This window comes from Oenanthe melanoleuca, chromosome 4 (assembly GCF_029582105.1).
Source record: "Oenanthe melanoleuca isolate GR-GAL-2019-014 chromosome 4, OMel1.0, whole genome shotgun sequence".
NCBI classification, from domain to species: domain Eukaryota; kingdom Metazoa; phylum Chordata; class Aves; order Passeriformes; family Muscicapidae; genus Oenanthe; species Oenanthe melanoleuca.
In genome coordinates, this window is record NC_079337.1 from 11,009,420 (window position 1) to 11,035,119 (window position 25,700).

At 45.3% G+C, this 25,700-nt stretch overlaps 2 protein-coding genes across 2 annotated transcripts; both read right to left on the reverse strand.

Annotated features, from left to right (window-relative positions):
• On the reverse strand, positions 1–7,708 carry COQ2 (coenzyme Q2, polyprenyltransferase). The gene is made up of 7 exons (XM_056490823.1): positions 7,446–7,708; positions 7,189–7,355; positions 4,827–4,948; positions 4,512–4,597; positions 3,510–3,643; positions 2,872–3,060; positions 1–518 (listed from the first exon to the last, which is right to left on the reverse strand). The coding sequence occupies exons 1-7, from the start codon at positions 7,687–7,689 to the stop codon at positions 363–365; spliced, it is 1,098 nt and encodes a 365-aa protein (XP_056346798.1). The 5' UTR covers positions 7,690–7,708; the 3' UTR covers positions 1–362.
• Positions 7,709–10,704: 2,996 nt separating this feature from the next.
• HPSE (heparanase) lies at positions 10,705–22,520 on the reverse strand. The gene is made up of 12 exons (XM_056490826.1): positions 22,277–22,520; positions 20,853–20,998; positions 19,697–19,822; positions 19,166–19,339; positions 18,562–18,733; positions 18,033–18,080; positions 16,465–16,558; positions 15,742–15,848; positions 15,120–15,234; positions 13,712–13,830; positions 13,432–13,578; positions 10,705–12,698 (listed from the first exon to the last, which is right to left on the reverse strand). The coding sequence occupies exons 1-12, from the start codon at positions 22,480–22,482 to the stop codon at positions 12,539–12,541; spliced, it is 1,614 nt and encodes a 537-aa protein (XP_056346801.1). The 5' UTR covers positions 22,483–22,520; the 3' UTR covers positions 10,705–12,538.
• Between the last annotated feature and the right edge of the window lie 3,180 nt (positions 22,521–25,700).

Sequence of the window (25,700 nt, forward strand, 5' to 3'; positions counted from 1 at the left end):
AAAGATGTACAGCCAAATTTTATTTACATCCAGAAATCATTTTGCATTTTTACCCGTGCTGTCACTAAGAGACACCTGCTTCATATAAACTCTTGAGTTCACAGTCTCCAGAGCTTGCTGCTACTGCACAGGACCAGCAGAGTAGCTTCACTTTTTGGAGTTTCTATGCAGACTGAAGTTATTCCCAGATAACCAAAGCTTCCCTTGTAGAATTATCTCAATTGCATGATTTGAGAAACAAGAATGTTTCCACCAGCTTTTATAAATAAACATTACAAAGCAACTATATTTATATTAAAGTGTTTTCCTTCTTACAATACTTACACTTCAGTTAGACTAAAGTATCAGTATAGTGATTTCAACTATCTGTTCTCTGAAGGCTCTTCTACATTTTTTAAGTCTCTTTGTTTCCATAGATTTCCAAACACAATCCCTATGAAGAGCAGAATTCCTACAGTACGGTTTGAAGCAAATTTTTTCCAACAGTCTTCAGGCTTGTCTATGTCCAAAGTGTAGATCTGCAAAAGCACAGTAAAACATTATTAGAGGATTATTATTCTACAGACTCATAAGTATCTGACCGCAAAATGATCTGCAACTTCAAAAATTATCCTTAAACTCTAAAGTCTACCCTTACCTCCACAAGAAACAGGAATACTCTGTGCTTTTTTTTTTTTTTTTAAAGGGGTAAAAATATCTAGGCATGTAAATAAGTCTCTTTGAGATTTTCCTCAGTAGGTTGCCACCTAATTCTTCAATGCAACTTTAAATAAAAATGAATGCACTTTTCCATCTCTGCTGCAAGGTGTTGTTCCATGTTTCAGTAGAGACAAGGCACTGGAGAGCCAGTAGTGAATTAGGGTAACGGGAAAGCACAGGGAAGTGCCAGACCCTGCCTTGCCACACAGGGCTGGTTTCAGTCCAGCTGTTCTTAACCAAGTTCATGTAATTCTCTTTCAAACAAGAACCAGAATACCTGCAACAGCAGCCAGAAGCAAGGCTTGGCTTACCCAACACAGCAGCTCTCTGCTCTGAGTCACAACTAAAAGCGAAATAAAAAACCTAAAAAAACCAAACCCCCTCCCTCCCAAAAAACACCAAACAAAAAAAAAGAAAAAAAAAAAAACCACAAACCACAAAAAACAACCCACAAGGTATAGCAAGAGCAAATTTACTGAAAACTATTTCCAAAACCAAAATTTGGTGCAGAAGTCTTGAGAAGGATAACAAGAGGAAGTATTGAGCAAAGTGAAAGGATTAACAGGGAGGGAGCCCCTAAAACTTCAAACCTTGCACTTTGGCCTTTTTAAAAGTTAAAACAGAAAGTATTTGAAAGAAGTGAAACCTTCCCCAGGAAATCTGCTTCATTTGTGGCTGTAGAGAAAAATCGGATGGTCAAATTATCAAAAACAATCTTCATGAGCTTCTACAATAAGTTGTGATCCACACCCTTAAGAACCTGTCAGCTACTCAGACACTGAACTTGAAACACTGAACTGACAAATTAAACTCAACAGCAGCCAAGCTATTCTTTCAGAAACACAAGGAAAGTAGATTCTATTTTTCTATAGGTGCACTTCTTGAGAGGGATGTAATTTGACATCATCATGACCCAAATTCCTCTGCCTCAGGCAAAAATTCAGTGAATCAAGGAAATATTGGAAATCCAGGTCCTCAAGCATCTTACTCAGCTTTCTAAACTCAGTTAAGGACACACTCAGAAACCTTGAACAAGAAGATAAGCATGAAAATGTTTAAGCAGGACTAATATTAAAATAATTCCTCAGAAAAAAGCTACTCTGTGGTACACAGAACAGTTCTGCTGTTGTGGCTTTGTCAGTCCACACAACTGTGAATTCTCCATCACTTAAAAAGAACCTTAAAAGTGGTTTCCATTCATGACAAAACTACAGCATAAAGGCTCTCTGACAATTCAAACTGTAAATAATCATGACTGGACATAGTATTCTTTCCCTCATACATTTCCAAGCACAGGCACTATGAAAACAGTATCTGAGTGCCAGACTACAACACCAGAAGAATTCTCTTACTCAGAAATATGTTTAATATCCATTACCTGCATAAGCTCCACCCATTAAAATGCAACATTATGACCAACATGCTTTATAAAAAGTTCCACATCGCCACAGATTTAACTGCTCAGACTAGCAATGGTTTTACTCCTTGCAATACACAAACCTCTGCCATCACTTACCTATCAAGACCAGGAATTAAGTTTTGAATAGACTGACTTGTCACTTACTACAAGACTGTGCAACATAGTTGTTAGGATTCAGAAAGAACAAGGTAACGAGACCCTATCTGCATCCTTTACTGACAAAGCTAATTTATTTCTTCCCATTATTCATAAAAATTTCTAAACTAATGCAACTACAAGGTTGAACTGGATTGTTCTCTGCTGTAAAGAGAACTCTTTAGAACTGTTTAATTAACATAAAATTATGATATTAACATCTGCTATTATGTGTGCCAGATACTGCAAGAGCTGAATCAGAACAGTCAACACCACAGTATTTTGCAGCACATTGAGGTGAGTCTAACAGTAGCTGCTGCTGGCAGTGAGGAGAAAACCCCCTTCCTTGAGATCACAGCTTAATGTGTGGCACTTCTGTCAGTTAGGAACAGACTGAAACTCAGTGCTCCACTGTTTGTCATCAGGACTGAAGGTCTCCTCAACCAAAAGGTCTGCAAAAGGTACTTAAGAAGACTAAGCTTATTGTCAGAAGACTTTAGCTCTCTTTACAGGAACTGTTTTTCATGGGTAGCTCATGAATCCATGGGGGTTGAAAATCCCTCTGACTTCTTAGTAAGAACTTCTACAGGGAAAAAGTATAAATAAAGCCATCAAACCTGGTGTGCCAGGTGAGCCCCCACGGCAGCCACAGCTGAGTAATATGGGAAGGTTTGGTTGCAATTCACCCCTGCCATGCACAAACTCAGGAGCATGGCCAGGCTGAAGCCACTGAGCCACTGCTTGGTGTCCTCCTTGAACTGCAGGGCAGTTGACTTCACACCAATCATGATGTCATCCTTCTTATCCTGGAATGAAAAGATAAATTACCACAACATCCATAATCCAGTGTCACTTCAGAAGAAAAATACAAATGGGGGACTTGCTTAAATTTCCAATGCTTCTTACTAGGAACCCAATTTAAAGGAAGTTGTAGGCCCCCACATCAAAATTTAAACTAGAAGGTTGGACTGAGAGCTGCTTTAGCAGCTAAGAGTTAATACCAGTCTCAAAGCTATTTACACAACGCAAAAGCATAAGGGCACAAAGAGCACTGAACTTCCATCTTTCCACCTGATTTGTAAAACCTTGGTAAACAGCACTAAAACATTGAAGGGCTGGGACTTCCTTGGTGCTGCTTAAGCTCAGCTGAGGGTTAAGAACTTCAAGAGGTTAGTTCTGCTGTTTGACAACAAATGTGTAAATGAAACACACAAACTTGTGTGTTTAAACACAGGGATCTGGAATGTCTCACTACCTGATGTGCATAAATGGTGTCGTACACCAGTGTCCACATGACTCCAGCAAAGTACAAGGGCAAACACACAGACCACTCACACGACCCTTTGATGGCAGACCAGCCAAGAAGGGCTCCCCAATTAAATGTAAGTCCTAAAAATATAAAGATAATTTAAAAAAACAGAAGTTACCAGAATGTCAGGAGCAATTAAATATTGTTTATTTCAGAGCATGTCATATCAGCAGCTTTTTGTATAATCCCAACATCTCTATTTTTCTACCATTTCTTTTCAGGCAGGTAATAAACATAAATAATTTGACATTAAATACTCTGGACATGTAAGGAAAAATACATATGCCACGCATTTTCCCCTAATTTGAATTTGACTTCATTAGTGTAGGGAAACATTTGCACAGAATATTCCAGAATACTCAAACAGGTCTGAAGGTAAAATGCTCAGATGACAGGCTGAAAACAGTACACAGCAGCCAACTATGGTATTTCTAAGCTGAAAATGACAAATTTGGTAAAAAAAAACCCAGAAGACAGCTGGAATGTGAGAGGCAATATACACAGGTATGTTTTAGTAGCTCAACTTAAAATACAAGCACCATCAATATCTGTTCAGGAGTTGTTGTAGAAGCTGAAGACTGAAATGCTTAAATCTGTATTTAAGAAGGGTTTTGAAATAACCCTGAAACTATAATTATAACCCCAAAACTCACTGACAAATGCCAAATATTTATTTGCTCCCTACTCTTCTTCCTCCCATCACTCCATCAAAACAAGAAACTGACTTCTAACAAAAAAAACCAAAAACAACCCAAGGCCACACATCAAGTCTGATGTCTGTCATAAATTAAGAAGCTTGTGGCACAACAGAGTTTTGTCTGTAAGGTATTTCTACTTTGATGTAAAGTTATAAAAAGTCAGATTGCTAAAGCTCAAATACTAATTTGTAAAACACCCCATAAACTACAGCTGAAATAAAAAAAAATAGAAAAAAAATTTCCATCTCACCCAAAACAAGCTGTGGCCAGTATGTTATTCTCTTCATCAGAGGGTAGGTGATCACAAGGGATAAAGAGGCTGCTCCTAGAATGATACTGTACAAAGTACCAAGAGGATTAGTTTGCCAGGCTAAAGATCAGTAGATGTAGTGCAGCATTGCAAGAGCTCTACATGGTACTGACCTACTCTTTTCCTTTCAACCACAATTCCATGACTAATAACCTCCTCCCTCTGACCCCAACACCTTTTCTACTCAAAATCTCTGTGCTTAACTCAGGACCCAGAACCAGACTTTAAAAAACCAAAAGATAACTCATACATCACCTGTAGTAATTCAGACACAGAAGCACACAGAGCGCCAGGCTGAGCTGTCCCCCGAGAAAAACCAAGGACTGGAAAGTGGAGATGTCACCAGCTGCCAGGGGTCTGCTTGCTGTCCTTGCAACCTAAAAAATGGAAATAATATTGACCTCCAGGTACATCTGTAACTGATGGGCAATTTACAGTCTTTGTTTCCTTTTTTCTGAAGGGAAATGAAAGGGCCCTAATTCTGTTTGTTCCTCTCTAATGACATTTTCAGAGTCCAATCTCATTGATGTGAAAAGACAATTAATTTAATCCCAGCTGGAATACAGTGGTGAGTTACTTGCCAAAGGTGACCAATGCCAAAAAAACCCTAAATGACTGATTTTCACTTCAACAGGAGGAAGAACTCTACACTGAGGGTGGCAGAGCACTGGAGCAGCCAACCCAGGGAAGTCATGGAGTTTCCCACTCTGGAGACATTCCAAACCCCACCTGTGTCACCTGCTCCAGGTGATCCTGCCTTGGCAGGGGTTGGACTGGATGATCTCCAAAGATCCCTTCCAAATCCCTTCCAACCCTAACAATTCCATGAAATTGTGCATATTGATGAAAATTGTGTCAAGTCTATTCAAAGAGGTTCAAAAGCCAAGTTTTTACAGAAGATATAAAATATCTTGCCTATGTTTGAATAATGTGAATTTAAATGAAGTATTTTAACTTGCTCTTCCCCCAGCCATCAGGTTATGTTAACCAAATACTTAAATATCAAAATATGCTATACATATTTATATTTGGTTATACATACCAAATATGTTAAACCAAACACTGCTTCTGGAGTTTAAACATGCACTTAACATACATGTGACCAATTCCACTGCATAGTGCAACTAAATATGGGATGTTCCACTTAAAGAAAGCATGTCCAAATATTCAGTAGCACAAAATCTAACCCCCAAACCACCATCAACTACACCAGCCAACATCCTGCTGTTGGCCTGGCCTCTATGGCACTTGTGTTGAAGGCAGCTTTTTAAGGTACCCCAGAAAAAGCTGTAAAGGCAATTTTTAAAACTTTCCATCTGACCACATCACATAAATTAAATCATTACACTGAAATTCCCTCTTCCACATCAAATCTTTTTAGTATATGCAGTTGTTAACACCTTCCAAACCCTAAACTATCCAAAGGTGCCATAAACCCCATCCTGACTCCCTGCCTTCCCAACAGCACAAACACAAGTGCCATACTAAGAACTTCACACACTGGATTGGTTCATTATTCTGTGTATTGCAGGGCCAGAACCCAAACCCCAAAACCACAGGAGCAATACAGGAACAAAAACCAGGAGCAAACAGTGACACATCACCAGGATGTTCCCCTCCAAGCCTGCACCTGTGCACATTTCAAAATCTGACATTGGGCACTGCCTTTTGCTTATTTCCCTCTTCTGAACAAATGGGAGACAGAAATGAAAAATACAACATAATAGAAGGGGATTAGCTCAGGGTTGGGCACCATACTCTGAACAGGCAAAATTAACAATACAACAATACAAGGAAACACTGCTCCTAAAATTAAGAAGAAGAAAAAAAAAATAAAAGTTGTTCTTGGATAGATTGTAACTAGCAATCGTAGCAAACAAAACAGTGTTACTTGATTTGTTCTTTCCTGCAAAGCAAGGTTGAGAAATAAATGTGTTCAAATACCTGCCTACAGCTGACAACAGGAAGTATTTTATCTTACACAGAGGTGAGTATTCTGTAAGACTTATTACAGTCCTCGACAGAGAAATGTTATATGAAATAAAATACTTTCTACTATTTTTGAAGGAAATGAGGCAAATTAATTGTGTGCATTTCAGACAGAAACACGGAGGAATTCCTGAACCTGGAGCCTGCACTCTGCAAGAAATCACTGGTGATGTTCATGTAATTAAGGGCTTTCAGGATCCTTGGTGCTTGGCTGAGAAAAAACAGCATCTCTAAGTGGAGTCTCCCTCCCTGGAGACTTTCAAACCCACTTGGATGTGTTCCTGTGTAACCTGCTCTAGGTGAGTTGGCCTTGGCAAGGGGGTTGAAAGAGACCATCTGCTGAGGTCCCTTCCAACCCTAAAAATTCTGTTGATTCCGTGATGATGGAGATGAATGGGAATGTGCTTGGTTCACTGAATGACAGAACAGCTTGGGTTGGAAGAGGACTTTAAATAGCACCTCGTTCCAACCCTCGTGCTGCGGGCAGGGACACTTTTTGCTAGACCAAGTTACTCACAGCCCCATCCAACTTGGCCTTGAACACTTCCAGGGACGGGCCACCTCAAATTCCCTGGGCAAGCTGTTTCAGCGCCTCACCATGCTCATCTGGAAGCCCCAGGTGCTGTACCTGTCTGTCGTAGTCGCGGTCCCACATGTCATTGATGGTGCAGCCGGCGCCCCGCATGAGCACGGCCCCCACGCCGAACAGCGCCAGCATGCGCCAGTCCGGCAGGCAGCCGGGCGCGGCCGCCAGCGCGATGCTCCAGGTGCACGGCAGGTACAGCAGCCACGTCCCTGCGGGGAGAAAAACCCGCGGCCGGGCTCAGCGGGGAGCGGGAGGCCGCGCTGGGCACACGGGGCCCCGAGCCTCCCGGCCGCGCTCACCGGCGGGCTGGTGCAGCCGCATCAGCCGCAGGTAGGGCTGCAGAGCGGGCGGCGCGGCGCGCACCAGCTCGGCCGCCGAGAAGCTGCGCGGCCCCGGGGGCGCGGCGGGGCGGCGGAGCAGCAGCGGTGGGGCGGCGGAGAGGGGCGGGCAGGCGGCGCGGAGCCCCGGGCTGCCCCGGAGCCCGGCGGTGCCCCGGAGCCCGGCGGGGCCCCGGCACAGCCGCGCCAGCAGCGCCGCCGCCATCTTGGCGCCGCCCCGCCGGCGGGACGGGGTCAGGCTGCGCTGCGCATGCGCGGCGCCCTCAGGCGCCCCCGCCGGGGTGGCCTCAGGGGAACCCTCGGCACCAAAACTTAACGCGGTCGTTCTTAACGCGAGTGTGTCAGGAAAATTAATCCACGAACACCAGAGGTTTATGTCCGAAAAGGAGACAGAGGAGTCCTTTTTGCTTTATTCGAATAAAGCGAGAGGCCATGGGGCATTCCCCTGGGATCTTTCAAATTTCTGGAGGACCCAGCCTCCTTTTTCATCCTCTTTTCCCGGCCGCATTTCCCTCTCTCTTTCCCCATGGGCTGAGGCACTTGAGAGGCACAGACTTCCCGGAACGCCTGACACCTGAGATTCCCCTCTCATGTATAACCCTTCCTTTTAATTCTTAATTCTTATAGACTTAATACCTTTTACCCATTGCTTCTTTCATTTATCAGCAAACAGTTTGTTTGGAAAGGCAAATCTCTTTTCCCATTCATCAATCAGTGGGATCCCCCCCATTGTTTTTTTTATCTCTCAGTGCTATCTACCAGCAGATCTACCGCTTGTTTGTAAAGACAAATGCTACATTCCTCTCACATTGAACTTCACGTTTAGGGGGCTTCCTCCATCCCTGATGGATCAAGACAGCGATCATCACACATTGTGAAAATACAATGCATCAAGTCTTGTTGCTGTGCCCACAGGTGGTGTTACCTGTGCAGAAAAATTCACAGCACCAGAGGCTTACATCCTAAAAAGAAGACAGAGATGCTCTCTAACTTTATTCCAATAAAGGGAGAGGCCATGGGATATTCCCTTGGCATCTCTCAAGTTGTTGGAGGACATAGCTTCCTTTTAATCCTGTTTCCCAGCCCAGACCCTCTTCCTCCCGCCATTGACTGAGGTACTTGAGAGGTACAGGCTGCCCCAATCAGCTAATACATGTCCCCTTCTAATATGCACAACATCCCTCCCCCCACCGCCTCTTTCTTTGTATCTCTAAGTGCAGGAATTTAACACGGTAAGTCTACGTCAATTAGTAACATTCCTCTGACATTTATGGTTACTCCCATTGCTTCTTTCACCTATCAGTATCTAGCTTTTCCTTCAGGCAGACTCACAGTTTGTTTGTAAAGACACATTCTCCTCATTCCTTTTATATCTTTTCACTATCTTGTCCTTTCTTTCTTTTCCTCATATATTTTCTTAAATGATATCTCTATACTTTTCTATCGTTGTGTTTCTATAGATAACAACTGAAAAGGCTGCATACCTCCTTTCCATCATTCTAAACTAACCTGCTGTGTATAAACTCCAGAAATGCAAGTGTCATTTCACTCTTATTCACCCCAAGGTACCTATTAACAAGAACCTCAGTTACCTCACCTTCAGGGTCTTAACACCAACCTCAGCACAAATCAGAGAGCAGAGAACGGAGCTATAAAACCATTGCTTTGCATGGCATGGTCTCAGTTTTCAAAATGTCCCCAGATCTGCTGCTGAAAAATTCCTTAGGGAGTTCATTGTCCCTGTAGAGTATGATTTCTTTTACATTACATACTTCCTTCAGCTTGAACAACTCACACTCTGGTAGAAAACAATGGAAACCATTTGGAACTTTAATTTCCCAGGATGCTGACTAGCAGGAGGAAGTGAATGCGATGGAGAAGTGACTTTAATGTTTTGCCATTAATTGTTTTAATGAGCAGTACTCCACAGAGATAAAACCATTTGCACTGGGCCATAAAGGAAAGAGTTGCTCAACTCTGAGGAAGAGTAACTAATAACCTAAGCTCCATTTCACATTGATAAGGCCATCATGGGCTTTTTTCAGACACAGACAAGTACCTGAGGTGTGTTTGAATGGTGAGTCCTGGCAACGAATCCCCACAGCCTCTCTGCCTGCCATGTCTGTAGGAACAAGGATGTTCTGATTGTCACCACATGGATGCTCCTCTACAGACACTGCTTTGGGGTTTTTTTATGTGTGGTGTGGCAAGGAAACCCTGGACTACCTGCAGAAAATTTTTAAGAAGATCGTAGAAGTAGAGAAGAAAAGTAAACTTTTACAAAATAAATTTTATGGTTACTGCCACTGTACTTATATTCAAAATAAAGTGGCCTGGCCCTTCACTGAAAGATAATCTAGGGAATAGCTCATTTCAGACTTGTACAGCCTAGCTGTCTTGTTTAGCTCAAATCTAAATTGATGGTCAAAATGTCCCTGACTCTAAGGAGATTACCAGTTTCCTTATCTTCACTTACACCAATGATCCCCTGTACCAAAGTGTAATGCAAATTACTTCACTTTCCAGAAACTGGCAGGAAATCTAGTGTGAGTAATCTGACCTCCAGAGTCAAACGGGCAAAAGTGAATTGGGGTGAGATATGATTCTCCCTGCTCTCGAGTAAGTGTACACACACATATTATCCAATCCTCCAGAGGAATAAAAGCCCCAGAGATAAGGGTGAGGCAGGCATTGGTCCTGTGAGAGTGATGTTCATCTCTGTTTCAGAACACAGCTTCCCTGGGCTGCTGGGATCCAGCATCTTTCCCATTCCCTGCACTTATGTCCTCTTTGCTCTGTTTGTACAGAACTAACAGTAGCTATCAGCTTGATGTAACACTTTGTGAAGAGAAGGGTGGTTACTGAGCTGTAAATCAAACCTCCCCACCCCACCACGAAGAACAGGGCTCAGAGAGGGAGACATGGTTGGCAGCAGCTGTCATTTGCATGCACAAACATCCCCAGGCTCCTCCTGGTAGTTCCAGTCACCAGCACATGTATCAGATCTGAGTCACATTGGGTGGAGGGCTTTTGAGCTGGTGGGCAAACACAACTGAAACACACCAACCTGTGTAGGATTTCTTCCATTTTTGTGTACACGGGTACTCTTGTTGATAACAAAAAAAAAGCATGGGTAGTAACGACCAAAAGAAAAGTAAGGAGTGTCCTGGTATCAGCATGCCAAAAAAGGAGTCTTTAAAAAGATGAAGATTGACAAAAGTTGGTATAAATTGCTTTAATTAAAATTTTCAAATACAAAACTCACAAGCATTGGAACAAAATTTTTAGAAAAGTTCTAAAAAGAAGCTACCAGGCAAATAATAACTTTAATATTTTAGTTATAACTTACATTTTTATAGTAATAATATGTTATTAACTTTACGTTGACTGTAAATAGGACTTCCCATCTTACACTCTCTTTACTCCTCTTATAGAACTTGGACAATGTAAACAAACTCAGCCTCCCCCATTTCTGATCTGTGTCATCCCCTGATACATAACCCTTCACAGAATGCATCTGCTCCGTGGATGCACACTCCTTTGGCACACTGAATTCAAATATAACCTTTTTAGTGTGCAGGTTTTCATCACAGCTACAAAAGTACCTCAGTTTTGAAAATCCTCTCATCAAAAAAGGTTCCCTGCCCTGCTTTAAACCCCATGTAGTTGGTAGCATCTTTTTAAAGCTAAAAAAGGGAAATACATTGGTGTGGGGCTGTTCTTCCCTGCTATGCTCATAAAAATATCATAAGGCATTGAGAGTGGTGTGGGTTACATACGGTTACATACCTTGAAAAAAAAGTAGATGCAAATAAATATATGCAGGAGGCCCCAGCTACTGTCTGAGGCTTTTTGTTGCCCTGAGGACCAGCAGCCTGTGTGCCACAGGGAGCTATTGCTGGCACAGCCAACTGCAACAGGGTGTGCATGGGGAAGGCACAGCTGGGGAGAAAAGCCACCACCAACACTGGTGGACTTTGGATTTCTGTCCAAAATCACAGTTTTCTCAGTAGGAGGGATGTCAGCCTGGCTGGGCTGTTCTGTCCCCAGGATGCCCTAAGGCCATTGATGTCCCTCTGGTGGCTGAGGGTGAGTGGTTTCCTCAGCCTCTTTCCTATCCCATTTCCCCGAGGACAGAAGAGAGCTGAGTGCCTCAGGGAGTGTAAAGAGAGCTTTATCTGTGCATAGGTTCAGGGAAGTCCTTTCCAGCTGGGCTGCCTGCAGGGTGGTGCAGGTTGAGGAGTCATGAGCACTCACTGTGCAGCCCCCTGGGTATAGAGGGCTTCGTGGGCTCCTCTCCTTTCCTTGCAGGGATGAAGTGTGTGATGGCAGAGGCAGACCACCCTACAGGAACAGCCTGCATTTGCATTTCCTGCATCAACAACTCACCTTAGGAAAGCACAGAGCCACAGCTCCATCTTGTGACTGAGCACTCTTAGCTTGAGAAAAATGTGTCATTTCCCCAAATCTGATAGAGGATCTGGTTTCTCTGCAAGGCCTTTGCCCCTGTAAGCACTCTGACCTTGGTTTGCTTTGTGTGTCCACATTTTCCACCCCAAGATACCCTCAACCACCACAACCCCTTCTCAGGCTTCCTCACATGGTGTGAAGTCACAGCTGTACAGCTCAAATAAAACTCAGCTCATCCTTTCTGAAGACAAGCTTTTGAAGAAATTGCTTTAGGAGCTGGGCTTGCAGAAATGAGAGGGAGAGGGGAGGTTGTAGTGCCAGGGTTGGCAGAGGCCCAGGCAGTATGAGAAGCTCCCTGTGTGGTGCGGAGAAGGGTTCCATGCTCAAGCTCAGTGACAGGCTGGATCAAGAGCAAAACCAGCCCCTGGTCTTGTTCTACCTGGATGGTTCTCCTGGGATCTTTCACGTACCAGTTACCCAGTGGGACCTTATGTCTTCCCCAGCTCACTAGCTGTACTCACAATGCTGCAACATTTGCACGCCTTACCAGAATTAAATCCCGTGGTAGAAATGTGAATTTCTAGGACTAGAATTCCCTGCTAGCCAAATGCTTTGCATTTATCCTGAGTGCATGTGTCGACCACTTAAATGCAAACAATAGCTTTGGCATTTTTGATAACATAAAAGCCATAGGAGAAGGCTGGAAGGCCAAGCAGGCTGCCAGGACCAAGGGGCTTTTCCATAAGCTCTGGCAGTGTTTCATCATCCAGCATCCGTAGCACACGGCCGTTCAGCTCAATAGACCTGGAGAGGGACAGAGAGACTGCTTGGGCAGCTGTGCTCTGTTTGCCATCAAGCACAAACTGCTCTGGGCCTGATGTAAACGTTAACTCAGCCCAAAGCCAAACTAAACTTCCCTTGAATGTGTGTGTACACTCATGCACACTGACGTCTGCAGCACTCCCACTGCAAGGACTCCTTCTGAGTGGCAGCACAAGAACATTAAAAAGTATCTTTCTTTCTCTTCCAGGGAGGTCAACAGCTTTGAAAAGTACACATTTTAATTGCTTTTTCTCCTGAAAACATTAATATTCTTTTATGCCCACTGTGCAGATCCTTTCCCTGTGGATGCATTAACAATGACAACAAAAAGACCCCACCAACATACAAAGCCTGAACATGTTGCAGTAAATCAGGGAAAGGAATATTCCTGTGCTTGTGCAAAAACAAAACAAAACAAACAAACCACAACTAAACAAACAAACAAGACTTTAGTAGCTGGTCCAGAGCACTGAAGCTTGCTAAGATAAACTTCCAAATTAACATCAAGTAAGTTTCCTTATAACTTAGCAAGCTTTCAGCAGCCTGAGTTTAGGAGACCTGATTTAACACAAATCAGATCTTACTGAAAAAAAAACCCAGATGACTGAATGGTAACCTCTTCTTTCCCCTTGCAAATTGAATAAGGTGAGGTTTTAAAGACTGTCTAAGCCTACTCACAGCCTTTTCCACAGGAGCTGGAGGAATTGAGGCTTACCTGGAAAGAATATTCTCTTTGCCATGTGGCAGTAAGAGGTACTGATCCACGTGCTTGCTCAATAGGTGTTCTGGTAGCTGCAAATGTTGGGTAACATTGTAGAGGTTTAAGGCAAACAGCGTCACATCCCCTTCTCTGTATTTTGGGCTGCAAGGCAAGAGAAGGTGATGGTGGGGATCAGAATAATGTGTGACCTTGCACTGTCCCAAATGGCATTTGTTGGCCTGGGGGTGGCCATGGGATGAGTTTCTGGGATATTTTGCCCTTTCTGGAGGCTTACTTGAGGCTGTTGGTGCAGTGGAGGTAAACACGGAGCTTCCTCTTGTCGGCTCCTGCCAGGCCAACCTGCAGCACCTTGGTACCCACCAGCTTCTTGTAGAGCAGGGAGAGCCAGTAGTCCTGGGAGGCACAAAAACACATTTGTGTTCATGCCAGGTGCTCCACACAGTGCTTCATCTAACCTTCATTTTGAAACTCATTTCAGGGCCTTTCACCCCATAGCTTTTTGCTTTACCAAGCTTTTCACCACATCTAGTTAAATTCACACAAACACCATCACTGAAAGGGAAGCCCTGCCTGTGAGCAGCTGTGTTTACAAGATGCCTCAGAGTCATTTTCCCCTTCAAGCTCAGCTCTCAGAGCTCTGTCAGGGAGAGATTGTTTGCATTTTGGAAATTACTTTTGCTGTCAGCCTTCATGCTCTACCCCTCTGCAAGGAAATGCACCTTCTGACACTGCTGTGTTTCCTCATTTCTGTGCTAGCTACAGCTGATGCACTTGGGTCTGGATTTCCTGCCTCTGAAGCATTTTTGGCTTGGTTAGCCTGTACTGCCTGTAGGAGAGGAGCAAGGCATACAGTTTAAGTTCAAATTAAAACTGTTTTAAATTAGGGAATGAAAAGCCCAAAGCCACAAGCCTGATGATGCAGCCTCTGGCATAGGAAGCAGCTGAGCAAGTAGGATGGAAAATCTCTGTACGCTGGCTTTTCTTTCAGGCTGGCTCCATGACCATCAGTGAAAATCACAATTTGGAAGCAGAAAAATGAGAGGAAAACGAAAAAGGAAGATGCTGTTCTGTCACCCCAAGCTAAGTGCTAGCAGTACAAAGGAACATGCTATATGTGCAAGAACAATGTATAGTTCATATAATGAAGTTTCATCACAGTAAAATAAATGCTAATAAATGCTAATAAATCAAATTATACTAAATGAATATTTCCATTTAATTATCCTTCAGCCACCACTGTAGGATAAATATGCTCACCACCTATAATGCTTGAGTCTTGGCTTCATGTTGGCCTGACTTTCATGTGGTTTTAATATCTCTTTTCATTTCTGTTAATAAACTACTCATCACTCAGCTGAGGAGTAGTCAAACCAAAGCAGGCCATCCAGAAAAGCCCTGTGAGCTCCAGGAGCTCCTGTGTACAAATCAGAGCATCATGTTCCACAAATGAGTTTCTGCTGTGCTGAAGGCTGGCTGCACCCCTGCAGCTGGAGTAAATATGTTGTGTGCATACATAAATATGTAATAATGCATTAACCCACAGAGGAACATGAGATAACCTTAGGTGCAAGGACACCTGTGACCATCCAAGCAACAAAAGGTGTTGTTGAGTAGCTGCCTTGTCCCTGCAGTGTTTCCTGTGCAGAGCTGCATTCAGGGACATATTTGCATTATTTACATACCGGCAAAGGCTCGAAGTTGGCATCCACCAGGTGGTAGGTCCCTGCCCCGAAGAAAACCTGCCTCATCACCACATCAATCCCCTGCCTGGCTGAAAGCCCGAGTTTGTCCAACCACCTGCCAAAAAATGAGGCAAATGTCACACAGGTGAAAGGGCTGACCTCAATTGCACCGTGTTGCCCCTCTCCAAAGAGTCCAGGAAAGCAAAAATTAGTGTGTGATGCTGACTTCCTTAAAAGCACACAACTAATTTTACGTCTTGCATTAATTACATTAAAAAATAATTTCAGACCACTTCTTGAAGTCCATGTATAGGTGGGAACAGTTGCTCCACTCCCCTATTTGTAGGTGGTGGAAACAAGGAGTGGCAGCAGATTGTCTTGTACTGTCCAAGGGTGTGAAGGCTGAGAGAAATCATCACACCAGCAACAAGGTTGCCTGTCATTATCAGACTTTGACTTGCTGGCCAACCAGGCCCTCATAAAATGTCACCATGTCTTATAGGATGGAATAAAACTGCCTGCACTCCCCAGGAAGCCTGAGGAAGCTGCGCTCCTCCTGTGGGGCAGCCCTGTTCAGCTGGCAAAATATGAAATTTCCCCACACCTGGGACACAGTACTCACATGAAGCCAGCAACATAAGAGTTAGACAATCTGGGAGCTCCTCCTCCATAGGCAGAACTCGTCTCTCCCAGCCACACCTTCTTGTCTGGCACAGTCTGACCAACAATCTGGCATTAGGGAAGAAGATAAAGAGATGATAGTTAATTTTTTGGCTACTGAAATGAACAAAATCTTGTGCTTTAGCCAAGGGCTTACTTAGGATGTTTATATTTAAGGGATAACACCCTGAGATGGGATGTCACAGAAATTTGGATCAAAAGGACTAGAAGTAGATTTACATCCATCCTGAAAAAAACCCAAAGTTGCTACCTATGTAAAACAGGGCAAACATCATTAAACCCAGGTTCTATAATTCTTCTTCTGCTGAGTAGTGCTGTATTCTAAGTTATAAAGATCTCAGGATCTCAAAATACAAAAAAACAAACAAACAAGCATCAGGGGGATGGGATAACCATAAATTACATCCCTGAGTAATTACTATATCAATAAATGAGAATGTTGTATTTGTGTGATATACCTGGCACCATGTTTGTTGCGTGGCAAACTGTTGAAGCTCATTTATTGTAATTATCATTAATTATTATTTTTTTTTTAATATACAATGTCAGCAGAACTCAAGTTTTGAGTATCCCTGTTCATTGCTAGTAAGAAGTGGTGCTTTATTCTGAATTCTCTTCTAACCCCCTGCAAACTGAACATGGGAATTTGAGCAGGACAAGGTACCTCCAGGACTTCATATATGGCTGTGGCAAAGGTATCCAGCACTTCAGGGCTCAGGAAATCCCCTCTTGTTGCACTCCTTCCATTCACATAGTAACTGAAAATGGGGAAAAAAACCATAGCCAGAATTAGGGAAAAATAGCACCAGTGGTACAAAACACCACTAAAAGTATTCAGTTCATTGATACATTTATCCACAGCAAAATTTTTCTGTCTGGTGCTTTTTAATTTTTTGTTTTTTGAATGTATAGGTTTGACACTTGTATTTCAGATAAAATTACTTCAATGGAGGAAGGATATCACAGAAATTTCCACCAGCAGAAGTAACAGGTTTGTTTGCATCTACTCATTTAGAATAGATTTATTAATATATTAATTATAATTACAAATATAATAATTATATATTAATTATATAAATAATGTCATCTATTAAAACAAATTTAGAAACATCACCAAGAGCCAGCTTCTGTAAATCTTCTCTTGTTGAGGAGTCTGACACTCCTTTGTGATTGCTTGCTTTACTCTAATAAGTTATATATTAAAAATATCAGACCCAGCACCTGTCCATCTGCTGGAACGTTTTAGCCTCTTGGAGGGAGCTGGAATGTGAGCATCCCTATGGTGTGAAGGTTGCCCTCCACCATGAGCAGAGGAGCTTTTAAGTCTGATTTGTCCAAATAAATTTGGATCCCTGTGTTTTTTGCATTTCATCCTACTATCACTCAGTCCTACCAAAAATAGCTGAAGCCTTCCAGCCACAAGAGGAAGCTAAAGCCTGATAATTCTAAATTAGTAAAGAACAGCCCAGGAAGGGGAAAGGACATTTTCATGCCTTTCTAGCAGCTCAAAATACATAGATAATTGATGTATGTATACATATATATAAAAAATAAGTGTGTGCATCTTTTCTCACTGTTGTCTGACTGCTGCATGTCAATGTCCTGCTTTTGACTTTGGAAAGAAAACTTCCTTCACATAGAAATGACTTCCAAACATTGGAGTTCATGGGCCTGGGGCCAGTTTACTCCACTGCCCCCGTGAGTATTTTAAACCTACAAATCAAAGTCACTGCACAGGAGCAAAGGGCCAGGTGCCAGTGCTGTTTGCACTGTGTGTGGGATCCAAGAGTGAGTTACCCAGACAGGGCCTGAAATTACTCAGGGGACAAACTTGAGGGAGCAGGAGGAGCTGCTGGCACTTCTCCATATGGACAAAGGTCAGCCAGACCTGCAGGGCTTTTCCTTTATATCAACTAGACAGACAGCAAACAAAATTATCATCTTGCACATGTTGCATTCTCTGCTGCTGTGATTATGTGACAGCCCCCTGTTGCTGCTTATGAGTCTCTGTGCCAAGCAGACCCTTTGGAGGTTTCAGCATTTCTGTAATGTGCTCCCTCAATTCATCTCTAATTCTGAACAGAGAAATTTGTGGAGAGGCCCCTAAAAATGGTTGAAAGAGGAATTTCATTCCACTTTTTCTGCTGAGATTGACAATTCTGTTCAAATTGACATTTTTTAAAGACAACAAGGCAGTAATCAGAGTGACAGTGGTATCCAAGTGGTACTTACTGGTGCCATGTGACAGAGTCGATGACCTTCCCTCCTGATTTCAGGAAGCTGCAACCAGAGGGAATGGTGGGGAGCAGGGGGTTAGCAGTACCAGTGATGGGCCATGGCCCTCCATGCACAGCCCTCCCCTGTCCCCACAGCTGCCAGTGCTGATGGTGAATGCTGGGGGGCCAGGCTTGCCATGGCTTCTAAGCTTTGGGCAGCCTGGCTGCCTCAGCTGGGAGGATGGATTGACTTTTGTGTAACACATGGGTGTTTCTCAGGCTAAAAGCCCTTGTTAGCACTGCCCTAGAGCCAGTGCTCAATAGAAAAACATGTGGGCCACTGATGTACAGCCAGCAGCTGAGTTTCACCTGGCTGAGTACTCAAGCATGCAGGTAAGATTTTAGTTGTCATCACTCAAGCGAAAAAAACCTGTTCAACCCCTGCCTTGAAGCCTCTTCATTCCCCCTGCACTTAGGGGCAGACTAGCCACAATTCTCACACCTGCCCCCCTCCAGGGAGTGCTGCTGGAACCTCACACCCCTACCTTCTCAGCAGTTTCTGTGTGTGCTTTCGGGGCTGCCCAACGTCGGGGCCGTAGAGCTTGGCGTGCTGGTACAGGGCGTAGTTATTCAGCAGCTGGCGCAGGTGAATAAAATCTTGCCCCAGCTGGAAGCCATCAATGTGGATGCCAGATTTCTTCCTGAAGCTGTTGGGCTCTGGGGGAAACAAATGCACATCAACACCCCACTCTGTTTCTAGGGCACAAAATAGGGCAGCTCCATCCACGTGGGAAGCACCAGTCCCTAAGGCTTCACCTGATCTGGCATGGTGTGAGTGTGATATTGGAAGGTGAGCATGATACCAAAAGCACTCTCCAGCACTCTGTCCCTGACACAGGTGACATCCTGCACCTTGTGGGGCATCATTCACCTTGTCTCAAAGCCCTGGTAGGAACAGCAAATCATCTCTATTTGCTCATTCATTGTGTATTCTCATAAAATCCCTCTGCAAATTAAGACTTTAATGCCTCTTAATAAAACAACACCTTGTCTTTATGTCTTTTATCATCCAAAACACCCAAAGTTATCATCCCATACCTCTGGTGGTACTTTTCTAGATGGTGGCTGGCCTGGCCAGCGAGCACTTACCATTGCCAAGCTCCCAGGAGATGTTGTACCTCTGGGAAGCACAGTAGTCCAGCAGTGCCTGGGCATTTGAACTGTCCCACTGCAAGCCAGCTTTCCTCAGCAGGGCATTGAGTCCAAAGATCAGGTGAAACCCTGAGCAGTTTGCAAAGCTGTAGAGAATATCCAGTGTATTTTCTGCACAGAGGAGAAAGGAGGGCTGTTTATCTCAAGGTTAGAATGTGCTGGTTGAGCTCTGGCCAAGCAACAATCTCTACTGCCTGTATTTATTTAGCCTGATGCTGCAGATGTGCCAAACTCTCCCAGCCAGACAGAAGAGGTCAGGCCTCACTACACAACATCTTGCAAGCTTTGAGAACCTCCCAACCCTGCAGCTGAATATTTTTAAATGTGAGGTGGCAGACAGTAGAAAAAGAGTTCTCTGAATAGTTTTCTAAGTGGGTGAAATGTTTCTTTTTCAGTGGTTTCAGCTCCTACCAGCCCACACCCTTTTACTGTAGGGCAGAGAATTGCACCCCCCTGTTTAAGTCTTACTTGTAATGGTGGTGTTTTTGTGCTTTTTCCTGTTCTGTTCAGCAAGAATCAGCTTCTCCTGGCTGGGCCATTGGGCCAGCAGCACCTTCCCAACAGCAGCAAATGCAGACCTCGAGCCACAAGCCTCTGTAGGGCAGAAGAAGATTGATAGGAATTAACCCTCACCCCCACAGCCAGCAAACACTTGTTCCAGCGAGCTGACAAGCATAGGCTGCCATGTCTGAGGAGCAGATGAGCAGCCTGGCATGCAGTGGTGTGGCAGGGATCATGATCCACTTTTCTGGGGGGCAGGAACAGGGCAATGCTTCCTGCACTGCCCATCTCGTGCAGGGGAAAGTGCTGACTTCCCCACTTGGCTCGCTGGCAGGAGCCATGAGACACTTTTCCTCCAAAGCTCATGTTTTTTCTAGGCATGCAAACCAGGAACAAGCCATAACCAGAGAGGAAGGCACGAGCCAGGGTCACAGGAAGTGGCTACTTAGCAAAGTGCTATGAGGGGAGAAGTACCACTTGACTTCAAAACTGAGCATCCTGGGTCACACAGTAATGTAAGATTGCACAATTGTGCTATGTGCCACAGGAGTATACAGGATTTCTTTCATCTGAAATACCTCTTGAAGAGCTTATGCACTTTTTCTAAGTTCAAAGAGAAAATACCAAGCTCAAGCAGTTGACAGGGGTCCAGAATGTTTGCACATGCCCTGTCAAAGCAGCAGGAGGGCAAGGCTGCATCCCCAGCCCAGCTCTCTGGCTTTGGGAGAGAACACTCTGTTCTCATCAGGTTATTTCTTCCACCTGTTCCTTAATTTTCATAAAGAAACTACAGCTTCTGAGCTGAACTTGGCCACCTCCCAGGCAGTGGGGGAGCTCCCAAGATTGCTGCAGGGAGCAGAGGGCAGCAAAGGGAGGGTCTCAGCAGATGCCAGGGAGGATACAAGTTCCTCTGCATCCTTTCTCACTTTCCCACAGGTGGCACAGCTCTTCCCACAAACCATGCTGAAAGTCCACAGCTCTCCTCTCCATGGATGGTGGCAATGCTGACCCTGTGGAGGGTCCCCAGTGCTGCTGCTGTGCCCTTGCAGCATCCTCAGCCCGTGTCAAAGACCCTCCAAAACCCAGAATGGTTTCAAGTCTAACATGCTGATGCCCACTTTACCTTGCTGTGCCTCAAGTTCCCAGAGGATTTTTTCTTCTGAAGTTGAATCCTTGTTGGGATCAAAGATAAGAAAATCTGTCTCAGTGCCACCAAACCTCAGGAAACCTGGAGACAGGGCTGTTGCCAGGGCACGCAGTTTGGAATTGCTGAGGAGGGAATGCCAAGAAACAGAAAACCACTGTATTTCTGCAGACTCTGTAGAGGGTAAACATGGCAAGCACTTTGAGGAACATGCAGCAGTGTGTGATCTGGGGCTACCCAGGCTACCCAGTAGCCTGATGACCAAATGAGGGGGTCTAATAGGCAATAAGGGGAGAACATGCCTGAGAGAACGTTGTCAGGGACAGGGAGCCAAATTCTGGGGGCAAAGTAAAGCAAAACTGTAAATCAGCCCTGGTTTTTTTTTCATCCTAAACATCCTCCTCCCCTAGATTTTTTTGGTTTTGTTTATGGAGCACCAACATGAATGTCCTGTGAGAAGCTGGGTGAAAAACTGACTTTACATCATCAGCCCCAACTTCCATTGACAAGAGCCAAAGCAATTAATTGCACTTGTACCCAAGGGAGATTAGTCATCCCTGCTGGGACAGGTGTTAACTTTATCAGAGCAGGTGTACAAAGGAACATAACTCTGTGACTTGCTCACATCCCATGCAGGAATGAAAGGACAGCAGCCTTCTATGGGGGAAATCACATGGCATCGAGGGCGCTGTCAGACACTGGCCTCAGGCTGAACCCCAAGTGTGCATTTGGGGCTGGGTGTTGGAAACCTGAGCACTTTCCTGTATAGCTGGTGACGCCTTTCTCACCAGCTCAGCGAGGAGGAAAACGTGCAAGTGGTGGGAAAGCAGGACTGGGGGGTCCACACGTTATTTGAACACTTTCATGGATGGTGATCCCACCATCTGCTTCCCTGTGCAGCCTGTTCCAATGCATGACTACCCTCTCAGTGAAGAAATTTTTCTTAATGCCCAATCTAAGCCCCGCTGGTACAATTCAGGCTGTTTCCTCTCCACCAGTGACTCGTTAGCCGGAGACTGACCCACACCTCGCTACAGCCTCCTTTCCGCTGCTTGCGGGCAGCGATAAGGACACTCTGAAGCCTCCATTTCTCCAGGGCAAACAACGGCAATTCTCTCCGTTTCCTTCTCCTTTTTTTTTTTTTTTTTTTTTTTTTTTTTTTTTTCTGCTGGCAAAACAGCTCCTGTCCCAGGCTTATCCCCGAGCTGACCTTTCCCTGCATCCACCCAGGCCAGCCACTCCTTCCCCGAGCACAAAGGGGCCGGCGCGGCTGGCACCTGCGGCAGGTGCCACTTCTGCCCTGGCACGGCGGAATGAGGGAAGCAGAGGGGATCCAGCACCCCAGTTCCAGGGCTGGGGCACTCCCTGTTCCCCCCAGACCCAACGGGGCGGGAGCGACTCACCTGAGCAGGGCGACATAGCGCGGGTCGCGGGCGAGGCTGGCGTCCAGGGTGAGCGAGAGGAAAGCCGGGCTCACCTCCGCTCGGGGGCTGCCCCGGAGCCCCAGCCGCAGCTCCGCCGCCCGCTGCCCCTCGGCCGGAGCCGGCAGCAGCAGCAGGGGCAGCAGGAGAGGTAAAGGCAGCGGCGGCAGCAGCAGCAGCAGCAGCATCCTCAGCTCCGTGCCCGCCGCTCGCCGCCGGCACCGCCCCGGCCGAGGGCGGGCCGCGCTCCGCTCCCCGCCGGGAAGAACCGCGCTGGCGTGACAGGACCTTCCTCACCCCCTGGAAGGGCTCCAGCAGCATCTTCCAGCCCTAAATCAGCGGCGAGACGCCCGAAAGCCGGCGTTACCCAAAGGCTTCAACCATTGCAAAATGAACCTGTGTTTCCAGCTGGTTCCTCTCCTGCTCGCACCTTCGCAGCTTTGCTGCAGCCGCCTCCTCCAGCATCCTGCCCTGGGCATTTCTATGAACAACCAGCGGGCTGGGAAACTGCTACAGGCTGAACGCTGCGGCTCCAGGGCTGGGATGTCAGCCTGGCATCCCATCTGCTGCGGGAAACCGAGTCCCGGGAGCACACAGCGCGCCGGGCTGAAACCTGGCTCTTGCAACAGCCCATTCTGTTGGAACAAGTACGTCCTAATTGCACAGGCATGAAACTTGGAATTACTGTTACAAAAAAGATCCAGGCATGCTCAGGGTCTGTCCCCCAGGTGCTCCCTGCGGAGCCCAGTCTGTACTCAAATTCCTCCTTTGGCAGCAGCTGGCCTTGCTGGGGAGAGCTGCCAAGGAAGAACCAGCTGCAGCCTGGAATGGAATGGAATGGAATGGAATGGAATGGAATGGAATGGAATGGAATGGAATGGAATGGAATGGCTTGCATTGTTCCAAACCCTACGCCGTGGGCAGAGATGCCTCCCACTAGAGCAGGTTGCTCAAAGCCCCGTCCAGCCTGGCCTGGAACACTTCCAGGAATGAGGTGTCCACAGCTTTCCTGGGCAACTTGTGCCAGTGCCTCACCACCCTCACAGTAAAGAATTTCTTCCTAACATAGAATCTAAACCAGCTTAAGGCCATTCCTCTCTTGTCCTACCACTCCATGCCCTTGTAAAAAGTCCTTCTCCAGCTCTCTTGTTATCCCTTCATGGAGGAAGGCGGTCCAAGGTCACTTAGCCTTATCCAGGCTAAACAAGCCCAGCTCTCTCACCCTCTCTTCAAAGGAAAGTTGCTCCAGACCTCTGATCACCTTTGTGGCCTCCCAACAGGTCCACATTCTTTTTGTTTTGGGGGTCCCAGGGCTGGATGTCCACAGATGGAGTCTGGAGTAGAGGGGGACAGTCCCCTCCCTTGACCCGCTGTCCCTTTGATGCAGCCCAGAATACAGCTTGCTTTCCAGGCTGCAAGAATGTTTCTAAGTTCCTATGCACTTCCTAAGTTTCTTAGGAAGTTTGTTTTGAAAACAGCTGTGAATCTGTTACGTTATCCAGCTGCAGTGCTTCCCACATGCACCCAAGTTGGGGCATTAATCTGTGGCTCAAGTGCTGGTCTGCCTGGCCCCTCCTGTTCCTGCTTGCTCTGCATTTTTGTGCTATTAAGTAACTCTCCACCGGAACTAGAACTCGACCAAATTAACTCTGTTTTTGATGAGCACATCCACGGCCCCGCCAAAAAGGAAACATCAGTGACACTTCTGACTGTCTCAGTGTCTTAGTCAGGGTAATGCTTCCCATCTTGGGGGTGCAGCACCAATTATATGCCTACGCCCCAGGAAGGGCTGGGGTGACTATCTGCCAGAGGAATAACTCATCTATCAGCACATGACTGGAGCACCAAACAAACTACCCAGCCCCATGGGTAAACTAAGGATATAAGAATGTAGTTCAGTGCGTGAAAAATCATTGCTGCAAACTAGCTAAGGTGTTGCCACAGGTGCAGGAAAGGGCAGGAACTCCTAGGCAAAACACAGCCTGTGCACAATTCTTTTTTTTGTTTGGAATTCCCTACTTCTGCCTCCATTTCCTCCATGTTCTTCTCAAAGAAGAGGCACTTTGGGTCACTGTGCTGTATTTCTCACAGCAAAGGCACAGAGTGTTTACTCCAAATGGTCAAGGCTATGTTTTGGGCTCAGTTGCTGTGTACAGACACGTGTATGTTAAGTCTGGCACATGTTGTGTTTTTAGAAGCCTGGGAAACCTTGTATCTGGAAAACAATGCCTTCCAGCAATAGCCTAAGAGCTTGAGATACTAAATGAGAAGTGGCTGCTTTTGTCTGGGTGTTTTTCACATGGTTTTATACACATTTTTAAATATTGCAGAGTAGGGGAGCTCAGTACAGATGTATTTGGCCTTAAGGAAATTAGGCAGAATTTGAGTGATACCATGTGAGCTAAAAGTGGAGCACTCATGAACTAGGACTAGGCTTAAGCCCACTTGAGTGTTACTTGAAGCCAGCTCTAAACAAGAACTCCATCCCTTTTCCTCACTCCACACAAAGCCTAACCCCTGCATTGTGACATCCAAATGCTTTAGTCTTGCAGCTCCTATCAGACAATTCTTCTTCTCCCAGTAATGCCATTAGACAACCTGTGATGACTAGGTTTTTATAATTAGAAAGAACTAAAAATAAAATCTTCCAGGAATTCCAACTGTCTTACAGCAGCAGCACCATGTTATTGCTAACGCCTCTGCTGTTCCTGGGCAAGCACCAAGAACTGATATATTTATACCTATATCTACATATATGTCAGTGCTTTACCTTGTAAATATTAAGGGAATTAAGAAGGGAAGAGCTGCCTGTGCAAAAGCAAACAATTCTTGTGACACAGATGTTTGGGCAGATGAATAGAGCTGACCTGTGTCAGAATACTGCCCTGTTTCTATATAAGAAGCCTCAGGAAGATGAAACTAAGGCTAAGATGATGCCAAGAGAGCATGGAAACCATAAAACCAGAGATATCTATCAGAGTGGTTTTGTGAGCTATCTCTCCTCCTTGCCCTGCAGCCAGACCTTGTCCTGACACAGCACACAGCTCTCAGTACTCCCTGCTGGTTTTATTTCTGAGCCCAGCTGGCTATGGGACTCTGAGATGGCACACACTGTTTATTCAGAGATGGAAATGACACCTCGGGTCTAGATTTTAGCAGTTCCCTTTGATATGCACACAGAGATGAAATGAAGCTTTAAAAGGAAGGAAAAAGTGAGAGCTAGGCAAGACTAACTGATGTGGAAACAGCTTTCCAGAGCACAGGAACACAATAGGTCTCATTCACACAATGAAAATTAACAGCTACACATTAGCCTAAGCCTGGCTCTCCTATCAGTCCTTCCAGGGAGACAGTTTTCAGTAAGTTATGTACAAGGGTTGCTGAAAGCACAGAGGAAGGAAGGGAA